Raw genomic sequence first — 18,426 nt, 5'->3', positions numbered from 1 at the left:
TCCTATTAAAAGAGGTTTAATCCAGCATGGTTTCTAAATATTAACCATGTATCCAGCTGTGACATGCAATACATTTTTTACTTTAAAAAAAAAGAGAAATACAAAACGAGTATAAAAATGAGCCTGGGTCCCCTGAACATCACAGTGTGTGCCAATAAAATATGACAAGAGAAGGGAAAGAAACACAGGATTTCGTACAGGAAAAGGTCCAAGGAGATCTTTCTCATAAATCAAAGATTATTTTTCACATTTAGAAGCAACCACTTGTTTTGCATTTATGCTGTCAGTGGTCAGGAAGCAGGAGATGTGTAGGAGCTGCCTGCTGGACAGCTCTGAGCCTGACCAGCACCTTCCCTGCTCCCTGCCAGGTTCCCTGTCCTGCTGTCAGCAGCCAGCTGCCACAGGGAACTGGAACCCAGGTGCTAATTTTATTCCAAAGGAAATCTGCCTTTATTGTTTTATCCCTGTTTTTCACTTACTGTTAGCACTATCTGCTCTCATTTTAAATACACCTGTTCTGGTACTGTATTAATTTTTAAAAAATCTATACGAGTTTCTTTGCCACAGACCTGTCTGATGCCATCAGTAAGGAGGATGCCATGCTCTTCCCAAGCATTCCCAAGTGTTTAAAAACGGACACAAATATTTCAAGGTAGGTTGTGCTACCTGTGAAAACAGCTTGTAAATCCAGGTGGCTTTTCCCCTGGAATACACCACCACTAGATAAATCACATCCTTCCAGGGGGAAAAACCAACCCAGGCCACACACAGACACTGGGGCTGGGGAGATGAATTCGTTGCAGACATTCTGTAGTTTGGGGTTGGTTTCTTGGCCTTTTCACAGTGGGGCCTGGGCACCCTCAGTGTGGCAGCACAGTGCCAGTGGCACAAGTGCAGTGCTGGTGTCACGGCAGCACCAGTGGCCTCAGCACAGAGCAGGACACCAGGCCGTGGTGCCTGGGACACAGATACTTGCAGGTTCCACCAGGCAGGTCCTGCTGGGAGGTGTTTGCCAAGCCTGCCTTCCCTGGCTGTGCAAACACTTCCAGGGGCTTCCCCAAAAACAGGACAGGGGCTGCCCAGAGCTGCCTCACCTGTTCCATCACAGCCTGTGGTGAAATTGCAGCAGATGGGACGTGACTCCATCCAAGCAGCTTAAAAAAAGGGATACTGAATGTTTGATGAGCCAGCTGTCCTGCAGCACCATTGTACTTTGAGGTTTGCTCTCACTGCAGATTTCCAGTTGTCACTTTTCCTTGTCACAGACAGGCAGGAGATACAAAGGTATTGACACCAAGGTGTTAACTGTCATCCAGGCCTTCAGTGCGTGGGAGCATTCAGACTTCAGATAAAGAAATATTGTTAGTTAATCAAGAAAAATACAAATAGAGGCATCCAAACCTCTCTTCTTTGGCACGTCAAGAAGTATAAAAGCTCTAAGTGTTAAAGGTTTGGAATTACAAAAGCACATTAAAAGCTCTAAATGTTAAAAATGCTGTTCCCATTTACCCAGGACATGGATGTGCTGAGTGGGGAGGGGCAACAGAGAACTGAGCTGTGTTTGGACAGGACTACTGTAGGATCTGTAGTTGTGAAGGAGTGTTTAATGGCACTGGGAATAGTCTCCTCTTCCACATCACTGCCCTGTCTGTGCTCTGGTGATTCCATAAACAGTGGGGTGGAAAGAGGCTGGAATGAGGGGATATTTCAATTGGCAGTGCATTCAGCAAAGAGGAAAGTGCTTGATCATCTTCCCTTCACGCTTGGGTGGTGTTTGGTTCTTCAGTCTGAGTCAGAGTCGGAGTCCTCATCTGAGGGGTAAAACAAGGAACAAAACTGAAAATGCAAACTGGAAATCCCCCCCAGCTGTGGCTCAGGCTGGGAGAGAGAGGCTGCTCTGGCAGGGTGTGCTTCAAAGGACACAGCGGGTTTGGGAATGAACACTTCTGTGAAATGAGTTCTTGCTGAGGTGATGGGACCTGAAACGGCGTTTGAAGGAGTTGGGAGATGCTGCTCGGAGGCCCTGCTGGCATCCGTGCTGCTCTGGGCACTGCAGCTCAACCCCTCTGAGAGCCAGAAGCTCTGAGCTGCTGAGAAATCCCAGCAGGCCCACAGAGCTCCATCCTTCTGGCCTCAGCACTCGAGAGCCCCCGTGTGAACACAAGTTTGTGCTGCAGGGCTGAGCCCTCCTTGCATGGGCACCAACACCAAGCTGTGCGACTGCACGTGAGTTTATGTATTTGTGTCTCCATCTCCAGGGCAATCAGATCCAATCTGTATCCTAATTCTGTACCCTTGCCACCTCATCATCTTCTGAGGGCAGTTCACATTTCAGCTTTTACAGTCTGTTTCCTGTTCCTTTGATCCTTTTGTTCCTTTGTCTCTCTTTTCAGCCTAAAGCTTGCAAAACACTTAACAGTCTACTAAAATCCCCAGAAGAGACTTTCAGTGCTGCTGTTCACCTCCTAGGATTCTATACACATCTTGTGTGTTTGGTTTTGAGGGGGTTTTAAATGGGATTTTCTGGGGGGGTTGGGATATTTTTTGTTTGTTTTTAAGTGTGAAGCAGCCTTTTTAATCCACGTGGGTGCAATAAAGAGTCACAGGGACATGACGGGCTCCTGGAAACTGCATAACAGCTACCCCTGTCCTGACTTGAACTGGATTTGAACACCTAAGACCCTCTTTTTATCTTTGTTTAAGTGGATCTGTCTGATCTGGAGTAGACTGTAATAGAAAAAAAAATTGATAACTATCTTGTTAAATTTTATGTTTGACCCTTGGATTTCAAGGCCAATTGCCCACAGATGGTCAAAGCTGATCATAAGTGGCAATCATGACAAGGAAATGATAAGAGAAAAGCACTACTTGGACATAAAATGCTGTGGATTAATGATGTTAATAGCAAGTTACCAAGAAATAAAAGGTAGATATTTGCTTGTTTCTACAGTAAGATATTTTAATGGGGAAAGAAAATCTGTGCTGCATGGTAATTTCTATAATTGGATTTGGGATCTTTCAAAGTTAGAGGTTGTGAAACTCTGAGAAACTTCACATTCCTGGCTTTCAGGTTATCTTTATAAATCACTGGAATTCCATTTGCAGCTTCCTAACCGAGCAGAGCTGTGGTACACAAACCCAAGGTGGCCAAGAACAGAAACTGCTCTTGCTGAGCAAGAGCTCTTGCTCCCTGCAAAGGGCGAAATGGAGAGGGAACTCTCACATTGCAGCTCGTGTAACAGAGCAGGGAATTTTACCCACCTTCTGTCTTGCGCCCCTCAGGGGAATCAGAGCTGCCTTGCTTGAGGAAAGTGACCAGGTCATTGAAGGTTATGTAGAAATCAATGGCAAACACGATGGTGGCTGCAAACCCAAACACCTGAAAGGGCAAAAGAATGCTCTCCTTAACAACAGCTCAACGTTTGTCAGGGACAAACCAAAATGAGCCAAACCGACACAAGAAAAACTCTGTGGTTTTTTTGGCCTGTGCCTTTCCAAAAAGGCAGGGAAGGGAAATGGTTTGTGACACATGGGCATCAACTGAATTACAGCTGATTTGGGAGCCTGAGAAGTGACCAGGTGTGTCCTTATCCCTCCCCCAGGCTGCAGCCCTCTCAGGCTCTGGGCACGTTCTGGGCATCAGCACTGCTGGGAGCTACAGGAGAGCACCTCCTGCACCTCTGCCACCAAGAAATCACCTCCATTTCTCTGGAAATGATTTTCCACTTGTTTGCAAGATGTGTCTATTGCTGAGCAAACCAGACTGAGATTAAAATGATTCTGGAGTCCCCTCTCCAGTGTCAGAGCAGCAGAATTGTGCCAGGCACAGGCGGGGCGCTGGTCTGGGAGCCCGGGCTGAACACGCTCCATTGCTCTGGGTCTGCCTGCAGGGACAAACATTAACACAAGGTTTGGGTTTGTATTGTGGGGTGGTTTGGGAAGGGCTGCTGGCCAACACCACTGGGCATTGTTCTTCCCAAGCTTAAAAAATTGTTATGCAAATTTTATTTATGTTTTTATGTTTTATATTTTATGTTTTTATTATGTTATTTATTTATGTTGCATACATTATTGATGCTTAGAGTCAAGTTGCAGATGCAAGGGCTGTATCGTATTTCTGACCACAAAATGCTGACAGTGAAGGCTCTCTCCTGGCCAGTCCTTTTACTGGAGGGTAAAATGACACTGCTCTTGTTTCCACTCATCCAAGTAAAACTGAGCAGGAGAGGCAGGAGGTTGAAATTACGTAATTTAGACTGGCCTTAGCAGTTACGGGTTTGGTTTCTTTTATTATTATTATTATTATTATTATTATTATTATTATTATTATTCCCTCCATTCAAGGACCTTGATACTCTTTGCAGGAACAGTTTATCTTCCCTGTACAGCTGGTAAAATTAAAAAGCAGAATAGGTGCCTTCCCTAAGGGTACAGTTAACACTGAGCAGCACTGTTAGGGTGAAAAAACTACTCATTGGTTCAAAACATGTTTTTCTGAAAACCTGACCATTTCTTCTTTGCTTTAAGCAAATTAATTCTCAGTTAATTGAAGAAGCTTCTGTTACTTGCAGTGGGGTCATATTTGAACTGTTTCTTAAGTACATGCATACTCAGTTCACCGCAACACTTAGGTGGAAAGCTCATGCCTACTCACCCCTGCTGCTTTGGATGCTCCATCACTGTACTTTGAGACAGCAGCAATTGAAATGGCAAAGTAAATAATGGCAGCGGTGACGCAGCGCAAGAAATCCTGTGAAAGAAGCAATGGAGCATTCTCAGATTGGTCAAGGATTTCCTCTAAAAACCATTTTGGAAACAAACACTCAACCCCTCTGTTGTTGCATCAGTGGCCTTGCTGGCATGTGACCACAGCCTGGTTTGCTTTAGAGGAGGAATTGCTCATCTGGGAAATATTTCTAAGTGAGAGAAAACCTGAACCTTGGCATAAACTTCTGCTCTTAAAGATGCTGGGATAAATCCTGCTTCTACCCTGCCTGTGTGAGGCAGACCTTCCTTCAGGCTGGGAGGGGCTGTGCTGGGGCTGTGCCTTGGAGCACAGCTAGGGCTTTAATGGAAAAATCATTTCAAATGCCTCAAAACCCTCGTGTTGAAGCAGAACTCCTGGGGCAGCGGAGGCTCAGGAGGTCCCAGCTCCCGTGGGAACGGGGTGCCTGTCTCTCTGTGGATGCAGGTCTGTGTGATGATCTCCACGGAGACCTGTCTGTGGAACTCCTCATTCAGGAACCAAACACTTGGTTTAGTGTTGCATGATTTATACTTCCTATGTCCACCGGCAGCTCCACCAGCCCGCCCCAGGAGCACGTGCCTGGTGTGATCCCTGGCACAGTCCTGCTGAGCTGTGCCCGGTCACACCAGCAGGGCTGTCTCTGCAGTGAGTTTTAAACACAGAGCTGTGGTTCCCAGGGCATGTGCCAATCACAGGGGCTGCAATAATGGTACCCTCAGCTCTGTTCACAATTAGCTCTTCTGCCTTTCCAGAACAGATGGAGGAGTAAGATCCTGTCTCAAAGCACAAATCCTACAAGAAACTTGACTCCTCTGAAGTCAGGACAAGGTCACTTATCTGCATTCTGTGCCTGCAGTGTGTTATGGTAATGGCCATAATAAACACGCACATGCCTTTTTTGTCTTAGTTCTGGAACCAGATGCATGTAGAAAATGGGAAAATGATGGAACTGAGATTACCAGCTGAAAACTGTGCACAGTTGTAGCCAAAGTCACAGATACTGTTTTATCCACCAGTGGCCTTGCTAAAGTTATTTTTATACACTGAGAACCCTAATTCAAACCTCACTGCAATGAACTATTGATGGTACCAAAAGAGAATCCAGATTGATAAGATCAGTGGGGTTTTTTGAAGTGTTTGTACTGCAAGGCAGCTGCTCCTTTTGCAGTGATATTTGAGGCTGCAGGGACATCCAGTGGCCAGGGCTCTCCTGCAGCCCCAGTACTGCCTCAGCAGCCACTGGGCTCCTGTGTGGGCATGAACTGGCCAGAGCTGCCCCTTCTCAGAGCAGCTCAGTTTGTCTGTGAGTGTAGCTCCACCTGAGAATTCAATCACAGCCTAATAAAGTCTGTCCATTATCAACAACACACATTCCCCCCTTTGTAAGGGTGCCAATAAGGAGCCCCCAGCAGTCAGACTGACTTGGGCTGGTGCTGGCCCTAAGCTATTTGCCTGGAATTGGGCATAATTTCAGTGGTTTGATAAAGCCACGCTTTGTGTCAGCGCCCAAAAAGCTGCAGTGTAGAGCAGAGCATAGTTTAGAGTGATCTGGGACCTTCTGAACCAGAGGCAGCATGGATAAGTTTCTAATAGGGCAGTAAAGTTGTTACAGTCACCCTGAACTCCTGCCCAGCCCCTTTCACTCCCCTCACAGTGCACAATTAAACCTGGGGGTTTCTGTTGCACATCTCACTTACCGCCAAAGGCCAGTGGGCTCCTTTAAACTTCTCATTAAGCTTGGAGGCGTAGGCAAAAAAGAGAAACAGTGCCAGCAGAAACTCTAGGAGTGGTGCCATCATGAAAGAAGCTGCTAGAGATGCAATATAGCAGATAAAGATGATAAATGACAGCACCTAAAGTAAAGGGAAAACTCGTAGTTATTCGCATGGAATAGCAGAGCCGCAGGCAGCCGAGCAGCTTTGAAGTGTTATTTTCCCTGTGTATTTCTGTCAGTGCTGCTGCTGATGGCATAGTTTGCTTCCTGCTTTATTTTTCATTGGGCCAAATGATTTTTCTTGTTCAGCATGGAATAAATCTGAAGTAATGGTGTTTACTTCCATGTGTGTGAATCGCTTTTCCAGAGCGCTGGGTGGATTTGCACCTCTTGGAGTCAGTAATTTGCTCTGGATTGTAAACAGCTCTGACAACATCATTCTGAAAATAGAGTGGGGTGTTGCCAAGCAAGCAGAGCTCTAAGCTTTCAGCCGTGACAGCTCTCATTTGAAACCCAAATCAGTGCTCAGACAGCCTGAAGTAACTCAGCATTTATAATCTTGGAGTTGAAAGAATAAAGTCTGCTGGTGATGGATAGAAAAGGGCCAAGAATTAATTGTTCTGTGATTTCTGGAAGTCTCTGGTTCCAGTTTTCCAGCATGGCAGCTGTCTTAGAGAGTAACAGGACTGATAACTCCCATTGATTTATCTCTGTGATGTTTCCTAACTCTAGTAAAATAATAAAAATGGCATTTGTTTTCCCACTCAATTGAAACACCTTTAGAATATACCTATGGCTCAAAATACAAAGTTTCACAATGGAAAAACTACTGAAGAAAATGCATTTTTAGCTAAACCAGACAGTACCAGACTGCTGTCCTACACTCCTGGGCCTTCAGCTGCTGTGTTTGTAAAAGTGGAAGGGGAGGGAACCATGGAGAAGCTCAACACCATTTTCAATTGCTGTACTGGGGTTGGTCACCCCCACAAAGAGGCTCCAGTCCTGTGTTCTACTGCCTTGCATAGGAACTGCTTGCTGTTTCAATCAAATTAGCTTGAAGTAACAAAAGTAGCCAGAATGCTGAATTACACATTATTATGTGCCAGTTCACACCTGGGCTGCTCTGTCCAGCCCGTCCTCCTGGAGACAAATCTCTGCCTTCCCAAAGCTCAGGGATGCTTTTGGCCAGCACAGCAGGGGGGACTGAGCATTAGATTACAAGGATGTTTCAACTTCTAATTGCACCTTGGGACACTGACATTCCCACTCACACAGCACTGAAATAAATGTATTCTTTCCCCCCAGATGGCACATCTGAAGGCACATGTAGCTTCCTGCAAAGGTAATCAATGCATTTGCCTTGTTAAATTTCAGCTCTATGGATTTCTTTCTTTGCTGCTACCATGGGTTCCTGGGGACCACCTGTACCTCGGAAAAGATCACCATTACACTTGAATGATAAGGCTCCTATAGTTATTAGTAATTACTCCTATGAGAGGTCAGTCAACCCCCAAATACATGTATCAAAAAACCCTTTTATGTTTAGGGGGCAACTAAGCAGTTCAATCCCACTGAAATAATTTTTTGGTGTAATTAATTAACAAGCCTTTACACTCAGCCTGCTTTGGGGAAAGCAGTCAGTGCCTGACCAGGATGCTAACAACTGGAGTACATTGTTTTCATCCATTAGGACTGGCTGCCGAGACTAGAGAGGATGTGACATTTTTAGTAAGAGACTATATTTATCTTAAAACATCTTTGCATTGTTCTTGTTTCACTGGGTTCTAAGAAACTGAGCTGGGATAGCATATAGACCTCACTTCTGCATGGGCCTGGTAGCTGGTAATAGCTGCCCCATTTGTTGGTGTTTACCCCATTTTAATTTGTTTATTGCTCACAGAGCCTCTCTGCAGGTTTTTCTCATTTTCATAAAGCAGAGGGGGCTCATTCCGTGTGTCTCATCCTTAGCATGGTAGTTTCTTTCTGTGAGCTGAAAGTGATAACTCTTTGAAGGGAAGGGGATTTATCAGAGCTTGACAACTCCTAAGAGGAGAGAGAACTTCCTTCTTCCTATCACAGCACTTATTCCCTTTCCACCCCAAAGAACAAAGACTGGACTTGCTTTGTGCATCTGCTTCACTTGCATTTCTGGAACATAATTTAGACACAGTTTGATGTTCTCTTGGATTAAAAAGAAATCACCATCTATACACGACAATTTTTTCTTGCTCTGGTGTTGAAAAAATATCTTCCCTTTTGTGGCTAAAGGCAGGTATGTCACAGCTGAGCTGCAGGGATGACCAGCAGCAGGGAGATGGGTTCAGGGCTGGTCCCACCAACCACAACCCTTCCTATGGCAGATCATTAGACCTGAACTAAACCTGGTGATCTCTTAGGAAAGGATTAAATGCAGTGTTAAATAATATGTTCTACTGGAGCAGCAAGGGGAGGTAGAGAGGCAAATTTCAGATACGTAAGGTGACACTGCACAGCAGAGATCCCTTTGATCTCGATTCTGTTTGAGTCAGTAACTCCTGTGCTCTGACTGCATTTGCACTGAGAAAAAAGCTTTCCTGTCAGAAGCGTGAAGTGAAAGGAAGAGCCTTTGTGGTCTGTTATTATCAGCTTTATGGCAATTTGTGCCAGGGAAGGCTCCTGCTGTCTCCCCTCAGCCGTGGGCAGGTGTGAGGTTCAGACATGAGCCAAGCTCAGGGTGAAACAGGAGCTGTTCTGTGGCAGGAACACACCAAGAAGCCCCTGATCCCAGGTGCTGATGTGCCAGGGGATCCCTGCTTCCGTGCCAGGTAAGCTGCTGAAGAGACAGAAAGACCAGTCTGAGCATTTCAACTTTCTGACTGGGTCTGACCCAGAGAAGCTGGGGAAATATCAGTTATGTTAAAATCTGGTCACCAGGCCAGCTACTTGTTCAAATCAAGCCCTGCATCACTGGTAGATGACAGCAGTCTCCTGCTGCCTGTTCCTCAGCCCTGAAGGACAGTCACTGTATTCCCACCTTCCTCACCCTCAGTGGTGGGATTGAGCCCAGCCTGTCCTGCTCTCCACTTGTCAGCATCCCACTGCGAGGAGAACTGCACCTCAAGGCACACTGAAAACAAAGGCACCTTTTGATTCACAAGAAGCCACTTGGTTTCAGTAGATTATTGATGGTATCAGTAAAGGGGAAAGAATCTGAAGTGTGGTAACTGCTCTCCAGTTCAACATCCTTCCTCATTCTGGAGGCACTCTGAGACTGAGAAGGCCCAAGGAAGATTTTATGTGAAATACACACCTATACAAAAACGGACCAGATTTTGAGAATGAAGGTTTGAAAGATGGTATTTTTGGATGCTTTCACTGGGGGAAGGCTGGAAGGTCCAGGAAGGGGAGGGAGGCAGACCCTGGAACGAGCCAGAGGAACAACAGGAAGGAAGTGCCCGAGGGCTCTGTCCGATGATGACCATGGCACTGCACCTTGGCACTGCACCCTGTTCTTTGGTTTTCTTCTTTTCCATCTCCCATTGCAGCCCTGACATGGATTTTAATGCCAAACCTCCTTGGTAGCTCGGGAACAGCTCCGTGTAATACAAGAGCCCACAAATGGTAGGATTTTGATGATGTTTCTCATTTCTCCTTTTGTACAGCTCATTTCCTCTTCTGGCAGGTGGAATGCACGGACTCCTTGAGCAATAGTGGATATTACCTATAACTGTCTTTTCTGAATTGTAAAAGTGAGTACGTCCTTTTCTGACCACTAAACTGCACTGCCACTATCTTGAGCATTTGATGTTATCTCAAAATTTTAAAAATACACCTCTCCTCCCACAATACAAACACTGCAGTGCCAGTCTGTACCCAGAAATAATGACACCTATCTACGCACTTTTCCAGGATTCAAGTCTTTGCGACAAACACCTCGCAAACTGAAAGTTGCTCTAAAAACTCAAAAGCACCCTTCAGAATATACCCTGACCCCTCCAAGGACTGGCAATGTTCCACTGCACATCGTACTTGTTCTGCACCTCTGTTCCTGGAGCTGTGTGTTTCAGGGTCACTTCAGAGAAAGGTCAAGCTATGGGACCTTGTTGTTTTTCTAACAGCTCTGTAGCTATGCTAAAAAAAAAAAAGGCAGCTAGAGAGGAAGTTTGTGAGGCTCCATGCAGTTGCAAGTTCACTTCTAGCACTTTCAGAAAGCACTGCTGCTTCTGGGAGAAAAAAAAGTACCAGTGTCTTATCAGTTTTGTCAATTTGTATTTACACAGGGTTTTTCTCTTCCCCTCACTTGGGATTACACCCTCAGCATTGAGAGCAGCTGAGTCTGAGCCCTTCCTGAGCTGCTGATGAAAGGTTAGTGTGACCGCTGCCAGCTTCACTGAGAAGGAATACCTGCATGCAGGAAGCTCTAATGCAGCAAAGAGCAGGACAGGAACCTTTCACAGCTTGGCAATCATAAGGGTATAAAAAATCCTGGCAAAAAAGCAGCCTGACTATTCACTGAGCACCTTTTATGTACACTCCCGTTCACACAAAAAGTCTTCTTTGGTATTGTGTTTCCAAAAGTAACTTTCCCATTTAGACCCATGTAATTATTACTTAATATTCTGTTGCTGAGCTTCTTAAACTGGCCAGGCATTACAAAGTTACACTTTATTGTACAGCAGGCTTGCAGTTCAAGGTCTAAAACATAATCATGACAGTGGTGAGAGAGCACAGTGTCCCTGAAGGGAGGGAGGCCTGAGCAGTGCTGAGGTCATGGCAGCTCCAGAGGTGTTTGTCTCCTCCGAGCAGGGAGAACATACCCACCGGAATCCGCTGGGAATATGGGAATGTTGGGAAGCTGCTGGCAGCACTGCACCAGCTCATCTCCTGCTCCTCATCTCCTGCCCTCACCTCCCTCCACAGGAAAGAACAGGTCTGCCTAAGGTTTTACAAGTGGGTAGCAGTGGTATCTTTTGGACAAGAGTGCATGTGGGTCTCGTATTTTTGTCAAACAGACAAAGTGCATCACTCAGTGCTCTCTGCTATTCAGTTACTACTTCTCTGTTGCACTTGTCGTGGAGGTGAAATTCCTGGTTCCTCCAGAACTGGCTGCAGGAGAGGCCTTCGGGCTACAGACCCTGAGAAAGGCACAGGGGGCTTCTTCAAAGGAGACTTTACACCGAGCAGCTGAAGTTTCAGTTGTGAAGGTCAGTTCAGAGAAGACTGAAAAGACAGGAGAAAGACGGGAAAAGAGGAGCAAAACTGGCACAATGATTTCTACATCCTTTTACATCACCACAAAACTGACACAATTGTAAATATTTATACTGCATCTTTATGAAAAAGAAATAAGATGTAGCACCACTGCATGCTGGCTTCAGGAGATTGAGGAGATGCCAGTTAAAGCAGCCACAAAAGCTCGACTGGAACAGCCGGGTGAGCAGCAGAATCCACAACTGGGGATCTTGTCTGGACAAGCTCTGGTGGCAGTGTGAGAGTGGCTGTCAAATGGTTCCAACACAGAACACAGGGAAATAAAAACTGCATCTCTTAAGGTGGAAAACAGCATGGATGAGATGATGACCTTCAACACAGCAACTGGAGTATTCAGGAAAAATGAGTATCTTAACAAGAGTGTTAAAATATGTGGAAGAAATCATGGCATGGGGGGGAGAACAGAAAGGAAAAACGATTAACCTGTAAGATTAAAAATGCTGATCAGAAAATGGAGGGAGTAAGGCAGTGAGAATAAACAGGATTAGGAGAGACAGTGAAGCTTATAAATGTATTTGATGCTACTGCTTCTTTCTGGCTCTACAGCTATCCCACGTGGAATAAAAAATTAATCAGGCAGGTTAGTGGTGGGGTGGACTGGATGTTCTCCAGAGGTCCCTTCCAACCCCAACCATTCTGTGATTTTGTGGAGATCAAAAGTAAAAGGAGCAGGGGATGGGGGGAGGTTAACTTCCTTATCTGAATAAAATTTGAGATTATAATTAAGCCTCTAGCAGTAATCAGCTCCATCACCAGCTTGACTTGCTCTAGGGGAAGCACCAGGATACATGGGCGCTGCACCAGAGCACATTACACCTGAACATCCTAAAGATTCATCCTCCATGTAGAAATGTGTGGAAATGTTATTTTCAAAAATGGCTGAGAGCTGGAGAAATAAAATGCATTTCTGGGGAATTGCCAAGCTGCTGAATAATGTGACATTTGTAACAGTAATGAGGACCCCACTTTGCTTCTGAACAAAAGGCACTGTTCAAAATGTGTAACCATGAATATTATTTACATACATTTATGCAGAACCCAGCCCCACCCCACATTAGCACCGTGTCAGAGGAAAAATTAAACATTCAAGACAAGAAATACAAAGCTAAAGATGAAACACAGATTTAAACCATGATAGATTTAACTTGGACTCATCTTCAATTATTTGGCACTGCATTTCTCTAACTGTGTACAGGCTGCATTTACTCTGGGGCCTGTGTTGTCTTCAAGGGTTTCTTCTGGCAAAGCTGAGACAACTGGAGAGAAACTACTGCTGCCTCTTGTCTGCCACGAAACCACGTCCTGAACACGTGGGCTTGGCCTGCAAGGAGCACAAGGAAAGCTCTCGGCAGATGGGATTTTAGAGCTGCTTGCAGCCAGCCAAACCCTTGGGAAGCCCCAAGTGGCCTTACAAAGGATAAAACCCTGTTTTGTCAAGACAGAGCAGATTTTATTACTCCAAGGAGGCATCATCAGTACTTCTCTATGACAACAAAAGGGTGAGTCTGATCCCATGACCAGAACAGTATTCCTCCAATATGTCATCATTCTGAGATGTTAAAAAGCCAGGCTGTCTGAAAGCCATCATTTAGTGGCTGTAAGCTTGTAAAGGAAATTCCAGTGTGTGACATAGTATGTAACAAAAATACGTGCCAATGCAGCCAGGTTAGCTGGGCTTGGTATTTTCTAAATGTGTGGTTTCGTAAACTACAGATGCTGTGTGAGTGATGGGGGTACCTGGAGGAGGGATGGGGTAGCTGGAATCTTTTTGGTGAAGCTGATAAAGCCTGTGGCCTGCTGCTACTCAGCCCAAGGCTTTCCCCACCACAGAAGTCATCCTGACCCCCTGAATGAATGCTTTTCCTCTCAAAGCCAGCCTCACATCTGGCTGTTCCCTGTCTCTCTGCCACAGGGCAGTGCCTGCAGCCTCACAAACTCTTGAGCTGGTCCCCACCAGCTGACCACAGACAATTCTGCCTCCTTCTGCCTGTTCCTTACCTTTCTTTTGCTGGAATATCCTTGTTACCTTCCCTGAGCTAGCACAGTGGATAGCCAGAGACACCTTGCACATCTGAACAGCGCTCCATGGACTTGACTGCTAGTTTGGGCTGTCCTGATATTTGACTATCTGCTGCCAAAACTCCAGCTAAAACTCCAGCAAACATAGTGTTTGAATTTATCATTATTTCTAGCAAAAATGATGTTGAACCTCTAATTTCAATCAATAAGCTTCCTGTTCAGAAGCTAAATTTTGGTGTGAAATACCCACTCCCCATGGGGTGAGTGATCTTCCTTATCAGGTGGGTACTGTTTCAGCTGTCAGGTTTTAAGCCTTTACACGTAAAATTCCAGAAAGTCCCACACCACAGTCACTGCCCTGGTCCTGCTGCCACACTATTGCTGATCCAGGCCAGGTGCCCAAGGCCTTGTGCCCACCTGGGCTGGTGTCCAGCCGCTGTCACAGTACCCCAGGGCCTTTGCCTCTGGGCAGCTCTCCAGCCCAAAGGCTCCAGAGCAGCGAGCAAGCCCATCCCTTTGAGGGTCAGGGACAAACACAGCTTTGGAGGGCTCGGGACAGCAGCTGAGTGACCGTGATGCACACACAGCCCGACGCCACACATCATAAATTCATGAGTAAAGTCTTTCCTGACACACTCAGGACAGGCTGCCTCCTAACCCGGCACCACGCGATAATGCAAACCGCAGCCGTGGTGGTTACTGGATTCATACTGCAAATAGCTTAAAACGAAATCCAAGCGCCTTTTTGCTGAGAAGGGGTCTCCGACAGCGAAACACACTTAAGGCAGTGGAAGTATAACGCGACAAGTTTTGGTTTCTAACGTGCTCTGCCTGACTTACGCTCTCAGCCCTGCAGTTCCCCCACTCCGGTACGGCTGTTTCCCCATTTTTCCCTCGGTTGTTGTCCCCCGTCTCCGCTCTGCTGTTTCCTCCCAGTTTTCCCCTCGGTTGCTGTCCCCCAGTTTCCCCCTCAGTTATTGTTCCCCCGTCTCCCCCTCAGTTATTGTTCCCCCGTCTCCCCTCGGCTGTTTTCCCCCAGTTTTCCCTTCGGTTGCCGTTCCCCAGTTTTCCCCTCAGTCGTTGTCCCGCCTCTCCCCTCGGCTGTTTTCCCCCAGTTTTCCCCTCAGTCGTTGTCCCGCCTCTCCCCTCAGTTGTTTTCCCCTCAGTTGGTGTCCCCCTCTCCCCTCAGCCGCACAGCTGAGCGGCCCGGGGCAGGTCGGTCCGGCGGAGCCCGCTCGGGTCCCGGCTGCTCCAGGGATGGCTCCCGCAGCCCCCCGGCCCCGGTGTCCCGTCCTTACCGACTCCGCGAGCAGCAGCTGCCCCTTGCGGGAGCGCAAGAACTCCCAGGGGGGGAGCAGCGAGCTCAGCCCGGGCGGTGCTGCGGCCCCCGCGGGCTCGGGGTCCTCCATGGCTGCGGCGGCGGGCGGGGGTGGGCGCGGGGTGGGCTCAGGCTGGGCTGGGGCTGGGCTGGGGCTGAGGTCGGGCTGGGCTCGAGCCGGGCTCGGGCTGGGCGCGGGCTCAAGCTCGGGGTGGGGGGTTGGCCGTGGAATATATTTTTTTTTTTTTTTTTCTCTCTGAAGGAGGGAAGCGGAAATCGTGACACTGCGGAAACGTGAAAAAAAGTTTCAGCATCCCCAGCTGTGGGGGGCGGCCCCAGCGCCCGCCCCCAGCCCCGGGGCAATGGAGCTGGGCTGCCACCTTCGCCCTGTGCTGCTGGACGGACACCAGGGAGCCAGGGGGCTTCTCGTCCCTGCCCTTCTGAACGCACAAGGCACAGAATCACCGGGTGGCTGGGGCTGGAAGGGGCCGCTGGAGGTCACCCAGGCCAAACCCCGCTCAAGGATGAAATTTCAGGATCCAAATGCGTCGGCGAATGCTTTACCATGCAATTCACATGGCACAAGAAAATCTTTCCGAAGGGTGGTTACTGGGACATTACATTTTTACTTTAAAATGTACATTTTTCACTTAGTAAATAAATAAGATTAAATAATGCACTTAAGCCTGTTTGTGTTTTCTTTTTATTAGAGAAAGAAGACAACCATGAAAATAATTTTTAAAAAAGGTAAAAACGTAACTTTGGAAAAACAGGACAATTTCCTCTGAAGCTTTAACTGGTGAAATTGCAACGCTGAAACTGCATTTGGAAAAGTACGAACCTTATGAATGATACTTGCAAAAACATCACTGCACAGGAAATTCAAAAGTGAGCATGTAAAAATACAAATTCTTTAAAAGACAGTGGGGAAACAGAATGGAGAAACCATTCTTTCACTAACATGTCAATCTTATTTGGCAGGAGCACTCCTTCCTCTTGCTTTATCAAGGCTAATCTTCTTGCAAAGAAGAACCGCGTCGACAAGGCAGAGAGCAAGCAATATAAGACCCAACACCTATAAAAATAACCATAAAATTAGTTCCCCCAATCAATCTCGAGCTTTTACTGTAGTGACTCATCAAGGTAGCAGTAAACACATGTTCCTAACTTGGTTCTGGCCTTGAAAAGACAGCTGATAAATTAAATAACACCCACATTTACATCCCGTCAACCTTTCACAGAGCTGTCTACAGCTTGCTCTGTTTGATGTTTGTGTGAGGCCTTGGAGATGGTGTGGTGCTCTCCTTGAAAGCTAAGCTAATGCTGCATTATGCCAGACAATGCTTTTATCTTAAATGAAAGCCCTTCTGTCCCTTTAAGGGTTGTTTAATTAATGGGACTAGCCCTGAGAAAAGTCAAGGGGAAAAGTCAGCATTCGTAGAAACAAGCTCAGCAGGAGACTGTTCTTCTCCTCTGGAGCTCTGAATGGGAAACATATTCCAAATTGAAGAAAATATACAGAAGTATTTAAAAAATAGTCAACCTCAGGCAGGTAACTGGAAAAATGTGTTTGCAGAAGAGCCACTGAGATAACTCACTCAGCTCCTGCCCTTCAGCCCCATCCCACATGCACACAAGGGTTTTTTATGCAAGCACTGAATTACCTGATCAGGGGAGTTATTTTCAGGAGAGCTCTAGGGAGAGCACAGCTCAAGGCAGTTTGTGCCTCAGAACAGGCTGGGGATGATTCTGTCCCTCCCGGCACTGAAGATGTTGCATGTTCCACCCAAACTCGTGTTCCCAGCTACCTGCTCGGTCTCCTGTACCCACCCTTAATTTCTGTGAACTTCACAACAGAGAATATAAATTCTGTTCCAGCACAGTCACTCAATGAAAAAGTCTCCTTTTTGCTTAGGATGCAATTGCCAGTGAAGCCATCAGCTTTCCACCTCACAGCCTAAGCTGAGTTTGAAAGACCCCAGTGGCAAGTTTTAGGTTTCTTTTGGTTGCCTGTCACATTTCAGCTTATCTTGTACTTCTAGAGACTTTCAAAACTGAGGGTTTTTTTCCCCTCCTTATTGTTTATTAAGGTTAGTTACATTAGTTGCCATTTGAATTAAAAATACCAGTTGCTTAAACTATTAAACTGCTTTGATCTTAAGAACGCAAAATTCTTACAATCACAGTATGAACAAAACCCCTTTTTGAGTGACATAGTTCCTCAGCTTGTGTCAGAAAAAACAATGTACACATCAGGAGGGAGGTACCAGCAAGCCTGTTTAAAAAGTTTCAACTTTTTTTAGCAGAACTGTTGGCATTTCTTCTCACTGGATAGTCCTAAAAGAGCTATGGATTCTCCCACCTAGGATTTCAAGCTATGGAAGCAAATGTAGGTTACTTAAAAACTCTACAAATTTTCAGTGTTTCAGTATTTCTCTGTAGTAATTCCTAAGTCTTGTAATATCTTTAAATTATTAGTGGTGTGAGGATTATCTTCTTTTAGTGAGATACCCTGAATGTATCTTGTTTGCTACTGCTGAGGGTGTTCTTCCAAAACCGTTGTTTGCATGGTCCTACCACAATGTGAGTGTACCAAGAGGATCAAATCATGTGCACTTTAAGAACTGAAATTCATTAACAATGTTCCTACTTACTCCTCCAGCCAGTGTCCCCTTGTTGGTCCTGATTATTATTGCAAACAAGCACACAACGAGGAGGAACAACGCTGCAATCACCGAGTTGAAAATATCCTGAAACAGCCAGTGGAAGCAAAATATTTATTCTGAAATACAGGCCTGAAGGAGAACGTGGAGAGCTCCCAACACAGAAGTGATGCTTAAAAACGGCTGGATTGCCATGAAAACAGAATTACAGCACCATTCGTATGAGAGAACACTGACACCCAGTGGTTTGATGGTAAAAAGAGCCTTTGTGGTAAAACTTCCTCATTTTACCTTTCTTCTGTTGTTTTTGCAGTCAAGTTTATTCAACTTGGCTACACTTGATAGACTGACACAGCAAATACACGTACAAAAGGGAGGTAAGAGGAGAACTCGTCCGTATTTGAGTGAAAGTGTGTGACTAATTTGTGATGTGCAGGTGTTACACAGCCAGGCAAACAATGCCCGTGCCGGGAGGGGCTGTTATTGGATCTAGCTGCCATCCAGGAACTGATAGAACAGAACACTCCGTTAGGAAAAACTGCCTCAACCTCCCCGGGACACTGGGGCTTGCCCTAAGTGTACGGAAACAATCACCGAGCCGACTGACAATGTCCCCTGGGACAGGTTCCTGTTCACAGGCCTGCCGGTGCTCACAGCCAGCGGCCGGAACAGCCAGGGGACAGCGGTACCCTCAGCCAGGGGACAGCGGTACCCA

At 46.3% G+C, this 18,426-nt stretch overlaps 1 protein-coding gene and 1 long non-coding RNA gene across 2 annotated transcripts; one reads left to right on the top strand and one right to left on the bottom strand.

Moving 5' to 3' along the window:
- Positions 1-15,178, bottom strand: CMTM3 (CKLF like MARVEL transmembrane domain containing 3). Its single transcript, XM_042027647.1, has 5 exons — positions 15,029-15,178; positions 6,445-6,600; positions 4,655-4,750; positions 3,262-3,379; positions 1-1,811 (listed from the first exon to the last, which is right to left on the bottom strand). Exons 1-5 carry the CDS (start codon positions 15,137-15,139, stop codon positions 1,783-1,785), a joined length of 510 nt encoding a protein of 169 aa, XP_041883581.1. The 5' UTR covers positions 15,140-15,178; the 3' UTR covers positions 1-1,782.
- LOC121664376 lies at positions 13,892-15,727 on the top strand. Its single transcript, XR_006015992.1, has 2 exons — positions 13,892-14,599; positions 15,311-15,727. It is a non-coding gene; the product is annotated as an uncharacterized LOC121664376 (long non-coding RNA).
- Positions 15,728-18,426: the final 2,699 nt, after the last annotated feature.

Source organism: Corvus kubaryi, unplaced genomic scaffold, assembly GCF_017639235.1.
Source record: "Corvus kubaryi isolate FWS band 111438036 unplaced genomic scaffold, C.kubaryi_AGA036_p1.0 37300, whole genome shotgun sequence".
NCBI lineage: Eukaryota > Metazoa > Chordata > Aves > Passeriformes > Corvidae > Corvus > Corvus kubaryi.
The sequence above is the reverse complement of the archived record's forward strand: the minus strand, read 5'-3'. Positions and strand labels throughout refer to the sequence as shown.

Excerpts from the sequence above, each read along its gene's own strand:
- CMTM3 (XM_042027647.1), bottom strand. The coding sequence starts at position 15,139 with ATGGAGGACCCCGAGCCCGCGGGGGCCGCAGCACCGCCCGGGCTGAGC. Across the intron at positions 4,751-6,444 it reads GAGCCCACTGGCCTTTGGCG|GATTTCTTGCGCTGCGTCAC; the intron begins GTAAGTGAGATG and ends CTTCTTTCACAG. Across the intron at positions 3,380-4,654 it reads GAGCATCCAAAGCAGCAGGG|GTGTTTGGGTTTGCAGCCAC; the intron begins GTGAGTAGGCAT and ends TTGCCCTTTCAG.